General features: G+C 41.4%; 1 protein-coding gene across 4 annotated transcripts in view; it reads left to right on the forward strand.

Annotated features, from left to right (window-relative positions):
- The window catches only part of spsb1 (splA/ryanodine receptor domain and SOCS box containing 1), a 29,231-nt gene extending 15,285 nt beyond the window's left edge, over positions 1–13,946 (forward strand). The window contains exons 4-7 of one of the 4 annotated variants that reach the window (XM_086107514.1): positions 1,401–1,472; positions 3,778–3,907; positions 10,383–11,246; positions 12,642–13,946. In XM_086107514.1, coding sequence (XP_085963640.1) covers positions 10,556–11,246; positions 12,642–12,769 — 819 coding nt within the window. In that variant the 5' untranslated portion in view covers positions 1,401–1,472; positions 3,778–3,907; positions 10,383–10,555 and the 3' untranslated portion in view covers positions 12,770–13,946. The other 3 variants (XM_086107530.1, XM_086107506.1, XM_086107522.1) reach the window with 3 other exon arrangements.
- The last annotated feature ends 1,714 nt before the right edge of the window (positions 13,947–15,660 follow it).

A 15,660-nucleotide genomic window follows, 5' to 3' on the forward strand; every position in this document is an offset into this window, starting at 1 on the left:
TTTTTGGAATGTGGGAAGAAACCGAAGTACCCAGAGAAAACCCACACAAGTGTGACATGAAACATGCTATTCTACGCCCAGGATTGGTGGCCTACCAATCACTGGGCACCCATACTGTATAGCGACAGACAACGATACACACTCACATTTACACCATCACTGAGTAGGAACTGAATTCATGCTGTTACCTGCTGCAGTAAGGTCAGGCGAACGAACCACTATACGATGAGTGACTCTGGGAAAAACTGTTAACTTATTTCTTACTTGTATGACCTTTTAGAATAAAGCATGTTCAACGTGTGTTTAAAACTCCTGCTTCACACTTGTGGAGTTCGGGGTTCATATCTCAGCTCTCGCTTGCTTGTGTGGATTTGCTTGTTTTCTTCGGGTACTCCAAGATGTTAGGTTCATTGAAGCTTCTAAATCAGTGGTGTCAAACGCATTTTTGTCGCGGGCCACATTGTAATTACGGATTCTCTTGGAGGGCCGTTATGACTGTGAATTTTGTAAAACCATATACTGTAAATGTTTAACCACCTCCACATATTACATACACAGCGAACAACAAATAGATAGATAACTAGTTTTGACATCAGAAGTCAAGAATAATGGATTGCTCAAACATGAAAATTATTACATTATATATGACAATTCAAATTTTTGGTTCAGACTTTAGCAAGCATCATGGAAATTGACATGCTTGAATTGCTTTCGCGGGCCACATAAAATGATCTGGCGGGCCAGATCTGCCCCCGGGCCATGACTTTGATACCTGTATTCTAAACTGACTCTGACCAATGCTTGTTGGTCTATATGTGATTTGCTGGTGGCCAGTCCAGGGTAAATGCCACGTTTTGCCCAAAGTCAGCTAGGACAGGCTCCATCTCACCTGTGTCCATAATGAAGATTAGCGCTCAAAAAAAATGGAAAGGTGGATGGACCATATAAGAATGTTAAAATGCTGCTACTGAGTCACGCTTTCATAATGGTTTGACTTTGCAATGCCAGAGGGTTAGGATTAGACTATGACTAAAATGGACCTTTCATGGATTGTAGAAATACAGTTGAAAAAACTGAAAGTTAAAGGAGTTTCACCATGAAGCCTTCACTGTCATTACTCCGTGGCCCTCTTTTTTTTTTTTTGTTCATCAGCCAGTGCTTGGACCGCTTTGAATCCAGTCGGCTTGCCTGCAACGTACTACAATACAAATGTTTAGCTTCAGTGAAATTGTTTGTGCGCGCTGTCTAGTGCGGCAAATGTGACATTGTGCAACATTTAGTCAATGACTGAGCTTCAGCTACTCCTTCTGTTCTTCCAGTGCCAAGCATTTTGAAAATGTGTGTGTATGAGCCATCAGCTTTTGCTGCAGCAGTGCAGTACTTTGTTCTTCTCACTGCAGGAGGACATGACTTTGAGCAGCCCCGGGCTGGACTTGAACCCGCTTGATGTGTGGAGCAAAAAATAAATACCGGTAAATAAAACAAGAGCAGCTTTGCACTTTCTTTTTTGGGGGGTACATATTCTTCATTGCATACTTGCTGTGTTTTGCCACTATTTACTGACCTGATAAAATGGAATATTGCTGAATCATGGTAAATGTCACCCATTATGTGGGATCAGCCCCATGCTACTTGCCACTGTCCTGATCAGTTGCTAGCTATAGCTGGGCAAAAACTGCAGTGTTATACTCACGTGAGAGAATAGCCTGTATGCATGTTAGCATGCAGTGCTGCAATGCTGCATGAGTCCGCAGAGCCCTCTCTTCTGTACTCTGACACCTGCAGAGGAAAATGCCTCAAACAGCAACTCTTTCATACCACTAGCAGCATTCTCAGCAATGGGGTGAATCAAACACAATATCTTGTCTTGAGTTATGTCAATGGTTCCCAACCACTTATTGAGTGGGGAGAAATGATCCAATCGTGATTTATTGTCAAACTATTTACGAGTAATGTATCTTTGGTCATCTATCTATGCCGGTGACGTATAGTGGCAGGCAGAACAATTCAATGCTAAATGGCATAAGATACATAATTGACCTGTGTGTCCACTCTTTTTTTTTTAAAGATGAATGAGATTCAAGATTAATTCATTAAGGTTTTAAAGGAGACAGTTGACCAATTCTTTCATCACTTAAAAATGTTGCAATATTACTGCCTGTAATGAAAACATTACAGTAAATTTAGACAGTCAGAGCTTGCAGCAGATGTCAACAGTCTATCCTTGTCCCAATGCAGTGTTCCTGTTATGATGGTAACAGATGGCAGCACTGAATATTAGGCCATGCGTCAATGCATATTTTCACATTAAATATTAATTAAAAATTTTGTATCCTAATGGGGTACAAGGTCTGATGTCAAACTATTGGATCAAACAATTTGTTTTAGGAACATATGTGTGATTTTATTCTGTCAAAATACCACAAGGATCAAGAATTATTAGACTTTACAAACCTCTACACCTCCTCATGCTGAATTTAGCCCATTTTGAGAGGTAGGTCCTACTTTATGTAGAATAGCTACAATTAATCTCATCTCAGATACTGCCCGGCCAATGGTGAGTCTGGTTACAGGCGCAGATCCCAGAGTGTGGGGAAAAATTGAGACACTGTAAAGGCAATTAAATCATTTTCACTCATGGAGCCAGTCCTTCGTACACTACACTGTGTGCAGTGTGGGCCAGTACAAAGCTGTACCGATTACTGGCTTTTCTCTATTTTGGCTTCCTACATAACCGGGAATTTTTACAGTGTACCGGGACTTCACATGGGTTCACAATACCTTCTCTTGTTCTATTTCTCGCTTGCACTTTGTGATACTCATATAACTCCTTCAGTAATTCAGATACCTCAGATTAAAAAAAAAAAAAGACAAACGACTTCTTTTTTCCTGGAGCAGTTTATTTAGTGTAAGCGGCATCATTTAGACATGTCAAGGAAGATACAAACATACTCATAACCCATAACAAGGCGTCGACACAAAGGCTAACTTCAAAATAAAAGTTTACCAAATTACACATTGACACCAGTGCAATCGCATTTCTTAGCCTTAATTTGAAGTATGCATACGCAGCACGCAGTGGCATGGTAGCTACCTTGACGTAACTTCTCGGATTTGTCCTAACTATCCCAGTTTTTATTGCCGCCACAGATTTGCTACCAACGTTAACACTGTGCCATCCTGAAGTCATATTCTTTCGCTAATTAAGGGCACTAAGAAACCGCGAGTTAATTAATACATCATCATGGTATGATACAAAACAAGTCTCCGGCGTTCGTTGGCTAACTGCTAGCAGCCAGTGCCCACCTGGCAACAGCGTCTGATATGGCTGTCGCGTTGCCTTGCTCTTTCTTTTCTTATTTTTCAATGATGTGGACACAGGCCTTTTTTTGGTACTACACTCTGTATATTTGAAGGAAGATGTGCTTTAAAATGCACGTTGGGGTCATTTTAATTCATGGTTCCTGTATTTTTAAAAATTATCCTGCGTTATATTGCAGTTGTGTTGATAAAATCTTACTTGGTTGTTTGATTTGACACCTTGTTGGGAGGGCAGGCAATCTAGAGAGCCAAATATTTTTATTTATTAAAACCATTAAAAATATTTTTTTTCCACGTCATCTTTAAAGCAAGGTCTTCTGTAGATTGGCCAAGCAACTGACGCTGCATGCAATCATTCACAATCGCTGCATGCACTTTTCCCAGCCAGGAAGGGGCGCTTAATCGACGTCTGAAGCAGAGGCAGTGAGCATTTTGCTTTTCTCTCCTCCACTGTAGGAAGGCCCTGAGATTATCACCGAGCTCAGCACATTGCTCCAGGGAAACATTGTCTTTTTCATCAGGAGACAGGCCCAAGGAGGAGAAGAGAGGTGCTAATAATGGCATTTCTTGTCATTCATAAAGTTTGGTAAAGTTTTCACTTCTTTTAATAATCTCAAAGGGCAACCATTTTGCCACTTACTGTGATTGGTCGTTACCTGACCCTGAGCAACTGTGATGTCATTTTCAGTCGACAGGCACGTGACAAAATGGCTGGATATAAACAGGTGGATTTTGCTGCTTAATTCATATTACACAAATGCAATATTAACCAAACGGCCGTGATTAGAGTAGTTAGGCCAGTAGAACATTTTATTGTAAAGAAAAAGTTTGACTCTACTTCGATTTTAAGTGTTGTTTGTTTTTTCATTTGTTTGTTTGATTGTTTATTTTCACACAACCTCTCTCCAGCCTTTAAAAACACTCTTACACATGGTAACAAAGGAAATTGGGGTAGAGTAATTTTCACAATAAACACCTCACCATTGAATAAAATAAATGATGAAAAATACAATTTTTGATAAATAAACCTAATGTGACCCCTGAGAGGCCAAGTGCATCCACAGCACCCTCTGCGACCAAAGCCCACCACAACTCCCATCACTGACCGCCCTCGTGAGGAAACACTGAGAGAGAAAAAAAACGTGTGGGGGTGTCGTGTTGAGATTATTGGAGCACTCCACACACAATACGACCCAAAGTGTTAAATGCCCGAATTTGTTATCTTTATGTGTGTCTTCCAAAGATTCCATCCATCCATCTTCTAATCCGCTCATATTCACAAAACTCGCGGGGCGTGCTGTAGGCTATCGCAGATTAAAAAAGAAAATCTTTTAAGATTTGAAAAAAATCATTATGTATACCCATTTTGAGAATTACAAATACTGTAGATTACAGTTCCTGTTGAGAATGTGTTAGTATTTATTTTTATTCCCATTTGAACATGTGAACATCTAAATTTAAGAACAGTACAATAATAATAATAAAAAACATGAGTTATATATGATTCACTGAAAAACTAAAGCCTAAAAAAAGGGGAAAGACAGTTAAGCCTAAAGCACCCCCAACTGACCAGTTGCTGAATAGATTCAAAAGATTTGCTGAATTAATATTGAATTGAGGGTTGGAATATTGGGATACATTGATTTGTTACAGATAATGGATGGATGGATGCAATATTGTAATTAACATAATACTAAAATGTAAAATACTACTGTATTTCTAAAATTGAGTCGATGGAATTAATTTAATCTTGATAGTTTTTTAAAAGTGCAGGATTGGTGGTTATCTTGATTTAGTATATGGTTAAATGTCTGGTTATCTTATAAGAAGAACAAAATTATGAGTAATGTCGGTGCTTAAATTAAATGACCTATATTAATTAAATAAACGATCAGAACGGCAGCACCGATGGAGTTTGATGTGCGTCTTCGTTGCCAGTGACGAGTTCGGGGAGGTCCTAACGAGCACAGCAGCAGCTGGGAGCACTTCGTCACGTGACCCGAGATATGTTAGCTAGCAGCCGTTGTCACTTCGCCTAATTCAGGTCGTCCGGACTCGGATGGGTAAAGGTAAGTACGCCGACCCGGAAACAGCATCCGAACGCTAAACACACACCGTGGCTTCCATCTAGCTGATTCTAAACGCAAGGGCTGTTCAAAAAAGAAAAAAATAAACGCTTTTCATCTAGCCATTTTTGGTTGGCGTCTACGGTATCTGTACAAGCGTCTGGTTCTTTCATGTTGAATTCCGATTTTCACAATTGTCGAACACGAACACACCTGCTCGTGTCTCCAACGTTCATTTGAGACGATGGAATCTGGTTCGCAGCCCTTCGTTTTCATAAGGTCTTTTAATACAACTATCGCGTTGCTTGTTTTGCGGTGCGTGTGGTGAGGTTTTTCACGTAGGTGTCTTGTTTTTAACCCACAATTGAGGTCGAGACGGCCCAGTCGAAAGATTAGCTCACGCGTTGACTAGCATGACAAGGCGTTACGTGTTTACTGCCGGTGAAGGTTGTGCTACTGTCTGGTTTATTTAAGAAAACACCACCCGGTCATCAGTTGACGAGGCGTGTCCGAAAGGTTTCAGGACTGGTCACAAATTTTTAAAACCCAGGTTTTCGCCTTCAATGTGGGTCGAACGATCACTCGATCCGGTCTGTCGTAAAAAGGTCCTAATGCACATGCTTCGTTTATTGAATGAGAGACTTGGTGATGGGCAAAATGAAGACTTAGGGGTGTTGCTTCAGCTGAAGGTTCACGTATACACGGAAAGAAATATGATTGCAGGCTAAATAGTGACAAGACAACCATAAGGAGCAGGATTACAATAGGGGTGTAGTGCAAATATGGAATGAGTCATAAGCATAATATTGTGAGTACAGTGTTAATGAATTCCAGTATGAGTTTAAAACTGTCAAATTTGCGAAGGCGATCAAACCTGAGACTCGGACTTTTGTTTGAGACCCAGTCTGAAGCCTCACCTCGCTTCACTTGGCCTATTCCTAGAGTTGTGGCAATACACCTCATGCCTGCTTCACTGTGACAACAGGCCTCTGAGCATCTGACAATTCCTGGCAGAGACGAACGCCACAGTTCTGGCGCGATCTTTCAACTCACCAACCTGATGAAGTGTGATACCTTTTTCCTCTTGCCCGAGCACAACTGTGGCCATTTTGAAAACTTGGTTGACATCAAGTTGCCCCAACAGTGGAGCTGTGAGGGGGGCCTTGGAATGATCCTTTGAGGAGTGCATGAAATCATGGGAAATAAAGCTCACGTGTTAAACTTAATGGGGACTTCTCAAAAGGGGAAAACCAGTAATTTATTTGAACATTCGGCAAGCCTCCTCGCTGCCCATCTTCAAAACCCTCCTCAAAACTCACTTGTATTCTTTGGCATTCGACTCAGCATGACTTAGATTTGTTCTTGGTTCTACTGTTCGGGGCTTTCTACCGTCTTTGTTACGATTTATTTGACTGTTTATTGTATATGTTAAATTTCTCCATGTACAGCACTTTGTATGCAGCGATGGCTGTTCGAAAGTGCTCTATAAATACAATTGAATTGAATATGAAATACATGATTCGTGATGTCTGTCCTGGAAATTCTGCCACACTTCGTCTTGAGCGTTTGTAAATCTTGAATGGAAATTAGCAATTTTCAGTGCTAACTTTGATAAAGACCTGTTCATTTGAAGTGTCTGGATATTGCTGTTAGTGGTAGCGTTCACTTGTGTTTAACCATTAGAGTCAGTCAAATGGACTGTACAATAACACTAAACCAATTCTGCCTTTTAATTTACATCTGGCGCCATAAAAAGCACTGATTTGATTTTGACGTGTCACATAAATCTCGCGTGCAGCCTTTCTAGCTTGCTCATGTTCTCCATTCACCCACAGTTGTCCAGGTGAGGCAAGGTGACCGCTGCAAAATATTTGTTGCCTGGAAATGCACACTTTGGGTCAGGGATCATTTTCGCAATTTTTGAAAAAGGCGATACTGCTTTTGCAACAGAACTAACTGTCTTTGGTAGTGTTCAGTGCGCTGGACTTGTTTGCTTTCCTCCCAAAATCCTATCTTGTCATAGAAAACACAATGTGAAACTGACTCTGTTCATGGCTTCTAATTGTAACGTTATAAATATAATCCCGTTTGGCTGAGTTGTCTGCATTGGGTCGAGGATACTTGTTTCGCGACATCATGCGCCATACCGTTTCCATTAAATGACGAGTATGATTCGGTGAATTGGTCAGAATGCAATGGGCTCTTTTTTTTTTTTTGGTACTCGCTTTACATGACGTGCTAGCGGAGCGTCGTATAAACTACATACTTGACTGCGCCATGAAATTGAACGCGGAGGGGTGGGGGCTTGTATTGGCACCATGTCCATGCGATATAAAAATGGTTTCACGGTCACGAGGCTTGAGGCGATTGTTTGTTGTTCACACTTTGTGTTTTGTTTCCGCTAGTAGAAGCACGCGACTGTCTGCTGCAAGCATTGGCCAAGTTGCAAGAGACTGCCAAACACCGACAAGATGTGTTGTTAGGGTATTTTCGCAAAAACATTTCATACATGTTAAGACTAGGGCTGAAATAATCTAAGTGCGTTTATTTTTAATTTTTATTTTTTTTCTCCCTCAAAAAACTGTTTGAATTTCAGTATGTGGTTATTTTTGAAGGTCATTTTTAAATTTATTATTCAATTAATCTTCATCACAACAGCTATCAGATCTATTATACTACATAGGATACGAAGATAAAGGCAAATGAAGCATTAATATAGAAGGCAGTTTATCTCGACTACAATTACAGGTATCGATTTACTAAATACTTTTGACGGGTCGTCTTGTGAGCGTTCGGCACAACAGAAATCTGTCACAAAGTGTGGTATAAACATACCATAATTCCTTCACTACAAAAGGCTTTTGATTGAGACACTACAGCTAAATTGATCCATGAAACACATTTTTACATATATTGGCCGCTTCTCATTAACTCATTCATTCCCAAAGACGTTTTTAAACGTCTTTTCAGACTTGGTCCATAATTGGCTGGTACTGAATGAGTTAATAACCGCAGGTCTCCATGGGATATTTGCAAAGAAAGATTTCAGATTTTTTTTTTTTACATTTTTTTTTAACCGTAACCAAACACAGCTAATTACATAGTAATATCCCAGAAACTTTCTCGGTCTGTTCATTTTGTTGCATGAGGAAATTACAAATTTAGACCAGGGTCATGCTGCAGAGAGAGCTGTATTTATGGTGCTCGTTCCCTATGCTCATGACTTCACTTGAGATGCTTATTTTCACTAATGATTGCTCCACACAGCCGCGTGTACCGCTATACACAAAAACTTCTGCATTCTCTCTCCTCAGGCAGCCTACTCCGCCCTCACCCCTGTGCACTTCAACCACAACTCGCTGATGCAGATTCAATACGCGGGCGGACTCGGACAGTTTAATTGAACTGACGAGACTATGGGCTGCATCTATTGACGGCTTTGAGGCTCGTTGGTAAACATTCGTGAACTGTGAGAAATTAAACGGCGGTTTCGAAGCGAGGGGAAAGAAGTAGCGGCTTATTGTCTGGCAAATGAAGAATGCAATTAAAATGAAAATAGTATCCTGGAAACCTGGTCGAAATCTATCACAAATATTGTATTGATCAACTATGGAGAAAATCATTCACTCTCTATGATGTGAGAATGAATGTTCTGAACTCCTGTTGCTGTGCCAGTTCTGAACTGGTAAGATAGATGCCATCAGCACTGGTCTGCTTGGCTGTATCTCAACTTCCTGTAATTGATGTCATTACGACTTGTACTTTGTAGACCACAAAACTGTTAATTTATCAAATGAAACCAGTATGCACATCCCAACATATACAGTGCTGCGTTTCCTTCGACCAGCAAATCCATTCAGCTCTTTTTCTTGCATCTTGAATCAGTCCCAAACTTGGAACGCCAACCAGGCCAGGCCAGAATTACAGCCCAAAATCCAATTTTTTTTCAGTGGGCGTGTTTATTTTTAAGTTGTTTTTATTTTGTCGAGGTTATTTAGTTTTGTCAAAATGTGGCACTTTACCGAGGGGAATGGAAATGGTGACGTGTGCGAACCCCAGCAGTGTGCGAATGAACACGTTTTCATCTTTTTCTGAATGCTGGACAAGCATTCAGAGAAAGATTGTTTACATTCAAATGTTGGCCACCCGCTGCTTGCTTTTTCATCCCCTCCTGTTTTCCAATCATTGAGGAGACATGACCCACTTAAATGGTTGTTTACTTGCTTTAGAAGACGAGCTAAGGCCCTTCTCAATGAACTCTTGTCTACAATTCAATTAGAGGCCTTCCCAGCAGCACATTTCCCAATTGCACAGTCTTGTTGCAGCACTTACCCAAAAATCATAAATGATGCAGGTTTGGCAAGCGAAACTTGTCAAGCCTCATGTATACTTAAAAGACCATATAAAAGGTTGAACAAATTACTTCAAATGGGTTTATTTTTTGATCACGTTGTAGGTCACCCGTGTGTCCAATCACATGCATGGCACATTTGTTTCAAGTCACACATTCTGAGTGCTTTTTCAATGCAGGAACTTGCGCGCACACACACATCATGCGATTCAATATATTCATTGTTTTTTTGTTTTGTTTTTTTAAATGGTGAGAAACCAAACTCAAAATCGTGATGAGATTTTGATGAATTATCCGTCCTTACCCAAATGTTTCTTGTGGGTCTGGGAACCAGAGTTTGAAAACCACAGTTCTGCATAATCTCAGTTTTGTCAATAACCATTTTAATTGTAAACAGTCCAACGCTTTCAGTGAACTGAAGTTGGCATTGTCACATAATGCTGCTGAATAAGCAAATAGATGATTTTTCCTATATAGTATATGTGATCCAAATAGACCAAAGTTGTAACAATGACCAAGTTTACGAATGGATGGAAAGCCAAAGTCGTAGTAAAGGCAAGGGGACACATTCTGGATTCTTGAATGCAAAATGGCGTAATGAACTGGTCAGTCTAAGTTGCTTTTTTCTCGTCGCATCTTTCCAGGTAGGCTGTCCAAACCACGTCGTGACCTTCTGAAACCACAGACAGATGAGCAAAAACCTGCTTGTTGGATTGTATGAGCACAGCGGTAGAGCAGAGCTCGACGACTCCCCCGGTGGACATTGAGGAGGGGGGAGGAGGAAGAAGACGAGGCCGCTGCCCTAAATATCCATAGTATGGGCCAAAAAGTCCCAGGTGGTATTAAAACTATTGATATGAGAGATCCGGCGTTCAGCCCCCTGAAGCTGGAGTTGCAAGCCTTGAATCACACCAAGCCTTCTCGACTGGACCTGCTGCTGGATATGCCGCCTGCCAGCGCAGACGTGCAGGTCCAGCATTCGTGGAACAACGACGACCGCTCGCTCAACATCTTTGTTAAGGACGATAACAAGCTAGTTTTCCACAGGCACCCTGTGGCGCAAAGCACGGATGCCATTCGCGGCCGCGTTGGCTATACACGGGGACTGCATGTGTGGGAAATCAGTTGGGCCATGCGTCAGAGGGGCACGCACGCCGTGGTGGGTGTGGCAACGAGCGACGCTCCGCTGCACTCGGTGGGCTACACGGCGCTGGTGGGAAGCAACAGCGAGTCTTGGGGTTGGGACTTGTGCAGGAGTAAACTGTACCATGACAGCAATCACTCTGGAAAAACGTACCCGTCATTCCTCGAGCCAGATGACACCTTCATCATACCAGACTCCCTCTTAGTCGTTTTGGACATGGACGAAGGGACTCTGGGTTACATTGTGGATGGCCATTACCTCGGGGTGGCCTTCCGTGGACTGAAAGGCCGCAAGCTCTACCCAGTGGTGAGCGCCGTGTGGGGACACTGTGAAATACGAATGCGGTACATAAACGGACTTGACCGTAAGTACAACCTGCTGACGTTTACATTTGATTTGATTTGCTCTGTGTTGATTCAGCTTTTATACAATCAATGGAAGCATTTACATTGACAGTTCAGAGAAGGTCACACATTCACTCTTACTGGCGAGAAAGAAACCCCACACTTGTCACTCATGTTCGAATTGCATGCTTGGTTTTACATGCTCATGTTTAGGTACACTGAACAAAAAAATATAAATATTGGCATCCTAACTGCAGGAGTGTCCACCACTGTTGCCTTTAAATTGATCAACTTCCTGACCATAAATTGTCTGCAAAGTTGTTTCCAACAGCATTTTGGCTTTGTGCTGTGCAATTTTAAAATGACACATTTTAGGGTGGCCTTCTATTGTGGGGTGCCCACAATAGGGTGCAAACCTTTGCAATTATCATGCTTTCTAATTGCCGTCTTGACTGAACACACCTGTGGGGGGGGGGGGGTTCTGATCATCTCTGCAGAGTATTCTGCAGATTTAAACAGATTCAACAATATTTGAGAGAAATTGGCCCCTTTTTTGTACATGGAAAGTCTTGGGTCTTTGAGTTCAGTTCATAAAAAGCTGGGAGTGAAAAAAACCACGTGTTTCATTTCGATTTTTGTCAGTGTAATATTCTAATTAAACTTTATTTTAACAATCATATTGATTTATGATGTCACACTAAAACCTTCATACACAGTGTAGGCAACATTTCAATGTTAAGGGAAAGTCATGTCAAAAATCTTAATTACAACAATATATTCTATGTGCACTCATGCCCAAGGAGATGTGAAGGAACTGTCGTGGATTTTCTGCTTAGTTCCCATTCAACAAACTGAACTTTAATCAGAAGACTGCATTTAGATTAGAGGGGGCACATCGAACAAATTGTAAAGAACATTTTTGACTCGGCCAACGCTAACAGTCAGACAATTCTGAAGATGGTTGTAGATAGAGCTGCTCTACCAGTGTGTCATGGATCATAAGTGCATCTGCTTGGTTAAAAATAATGTACGCATTTGGTATTTCATTTTGTGTTGCTCATATTGGACTGAGCAAACAGACTTTCAAATGTTGCATTCATTTCTATTTCTGCTTTTGTCATTATCAGCTCTCGATGCACATCAGTGAGCTGACGTTTGACAAAATTTGCTGACTTAGTGTGCGATGATGGTTTAACCTCGCAAGTTTTGAGGCATGTATTTGCCACCAAAACTCGAACACCAGATTGTACCACTTCGAACGGTGTTTGACATCGGTCTGCTATTTCATACAGCGTTTTGTTTTCTGTGTTTATCGACAGCCGTTCACTAAATTGTCCCCCAATTTGCCATTTTGTTGCAGTGATTTGATTAATTTGTAAAATCACCACATTCTTGTAACTTTTTTTTCCTCCCAGCTGAACCTCTGTCCCTGATGGACCTGTGTCGGCGCTCTGTGCGGGTGGCTCTAGGGAGAGAACGTCTGAGTGAAATTCAAAGGCTGCCCTTGCCGGCTTTTCTCAAGAACTACCTGCTCTACCAATGACGGCACGTTCAAGTTCAAGTGTACACTCCTCCCACTTCTATCTGGCTCCTTTCTCTCTTGTGCTTCTCTGGGATCTTCCTTTGGTCAAACTTGTTTGACAGCATTTCTGAAGCCTGTTGGACAGACTTGGGCTCATTGATGTTTCAACAAGTATGCTTTTGTGATGGTGGATGGACTCATTTTTGAGGTTCTTATTCTGTTTTAATGACTTCTCCAATTCTACTCTTAACTTAAAAGAAATCAGGAATCACTGAGCTCTATGCATATGCTGATGGGGGGATATGCCTCGACAGTCAAGCCAATAGTGGTCAGTATCTCATGTAAAACTCAAAACTCTGTACTGGCAATATTTTGATTGCAATGAAATAAAATTTCACTGATATGCCATGTTGCACAATAGCCACAAGATGGCAGCATTGACGCGCGTCATGGAAGCATGAGCATGACGAGCTCCAGCTCACCGACATCCTTGAGAATAAGCTATTTAAGATGGAGGGAAGCTATCTTTTGTTTTAAATGATTTTTAAATAGACGCGGGCTTTTGTTTGCAATTGAGCTGAGATGCTGACCACTACAGCGAGAGTAGCTACACTTTGACCCGTAATTTCCTGCTCACACTCAAGGCATCTGACAGAACTAACTACATCGGCAGAAATCCTCTGAAATATGTCACTGTGATCATTCATAGCATGCATCTGCAAGAAATATTTCTTTTTGTGATTGCATTGGGGTTTTTTTGATCTATTTTTTTTCTTAGTGCCATTTTGACTTGTGTTGTTCCCACAGCAACCGTCACCGCTGAGCGCACAAAGTATAAACCAGCTCGTTGAGATGTGTGAATGGAACCGGAACATATCGGGGCACATGTTTTGCGAAGGGGAAAAGCAGATTTTGTTTTGTGCATCAACAAAACCGTACGTTTACAGCGCCACGATCGACAAAGCAGAACGACAATCCACAAAGTGCTGCTCTGTCATGCAAGTAAAGTCCCCTGCTGCCAACATTGTCAAATGACAATTAGTACTATCATATCAGACCTGATTCTGGTGTTTCTCAACATGCATCTCCATGATCTTCAGTCAGCACTCCATGTGCCACAACTGTCTTGACCTTACTGCTTGCATTTTTTTTTTATCTCGATGTAGATGTTTGTATCTATTAAAAATTATTTCCGGTTGATCTGTGCATTGTTTTGTGTTAAAGTACAGTATATCTGTGCCATCGGAATTTGAATTTCTGGCACTGTTTTTTCTTTTTTATATATATATATTTTTTTAAAGTATCGAAATTCATTTCTCCATTTCCATTTTCTAATCTGTTTATCTTTACGAGTGTCGCAGCTGTCTTTGCGCAGTAAGTGGGGTACACCCTGAAATGGTTGCCAGCCAATCACAGGGCGCACACACAGACCAATAACCATACAATGCACAATCTCACTTTGGGACAATTTAGTATTCCATTAACATGCCATGCCTGTTTTCGGAATGGAGGAGGAACCGGAGTATCCGGACAAGACCCATGCAGGCATGACGAGAACATGCAAACTCCGCACAGGAAGGCTGGAACAGGAATCGAACTCTGCACTGTGAAGGGAGGCGTGCTAACCAGTCGACCACCGTTCCTCCATTGGAATTCAACATGTCAGAAAAAAAGTGTAAAAATATTGCATCTAACAAATAGTGTAAAGTTTGTCCAAAAATCTGGCCCAAAAAAACTGAAAAAATATGTTTCATAATTTGGTTAAATAAACGGACGCAATCGATCTCCATCTCCGTTCATCGAAGGTCCAACCAATCAAGTTTGCTGCGCTGGTCACGTGATTACGACACGGAAAGAGGTCGGACGTCTTCCAACGCAATTGATTTTGCGGAGAGGAGTTTGTTTATTCTATGTGCTCTTTGTATTCGTAGAATTGAGTCATAGTTATTAGTTGGCACGTTGCGCGCTAAACCGATTTATTGAATAGCTGCACTGACTGAACTCTTATCGAGGTGGCGTTCATGAGAACTGCGTGAGTTGGCATATCGCGGGTGGAACAATCTCAGCCCATGAAGAATTATTACTGGATGTGACGTCGGGCCGCTCCGGTTGCTCACTTGCAAAAAGACGCTATCGCGACAGATTTCTGCGGTGACCCGGATTCGAGTTCGTTCTCACACAACGGGACACGTTTGGGGGAAAAATGTGTATCATGAATCATCCCATTCCGGGGCAACTTGTTTGTAGCGTTTCGGGCTGTAGAGAGATTTGTATTGTTTCGTCATCGTCAAGCATGTTTACGAAGCCTGAATTTTTGTCTTCTCCTATGGAGCGAAATATTTTTGTTGCATGACTCTGGTGTGTAATCTGTACAGAGGGGCCATACTTTAAGTGTCCTCATTTTTGTAGTAAAGAATATTGTAACCAAGATCAGGAACATTTAGATGTCAGTCCACCCATATGTTATCTGAAATTCCAAACTAAATGTATTTGGGTGTGCATTGTGCTAAAGCAGATGTCTCAAACTCGCCATTTCCAGCCCACAGAATGATATTATGATGATACAGGACTTGCCATCAAAGTTTAATGTTCATGCGACTCCCACCTTTTTTGCTGTGTGAGACCAAGTGGACGGAAAATATATCCTTTCTGCTTGTAACCCTGCTCTAAAGGATACCAGTTGAAGTGGTGGAATATTCGGGGTGTGGAACTCAAGGTTATTTTGTGCCTTTCACTGTTGTTTCAGTTTCGGATCATGAGTTGAATCCTCAGAGTGGTTTAATGTTTGCATGAGGTTTATTAAGACCTACATTGAAACTACATTGCACTTGATAACAGGCAGAAAATGAATTATGACGGAACAAAGTATCCCATCATACACGGTGCTTACAGCTCCAGGTTTTATATTTGCT

Source organism: Hippocampus guttulatus, chromosome 1 (genome assembly GCF_054856545.1).
Source record: "Hippocampus guttulatus isolate MCC_2025c chromosome 1, RoL_Hgut_1.0, whole genome shotgun sequence".
NCBI classification, from domain to species: domain Eukaryota; kingdom Metazoa; phylum Chordata; class Actinopteri; order Syngnathiformes; family Syngnathidae; genus Hippocampus; species Hippocampus guttulatus.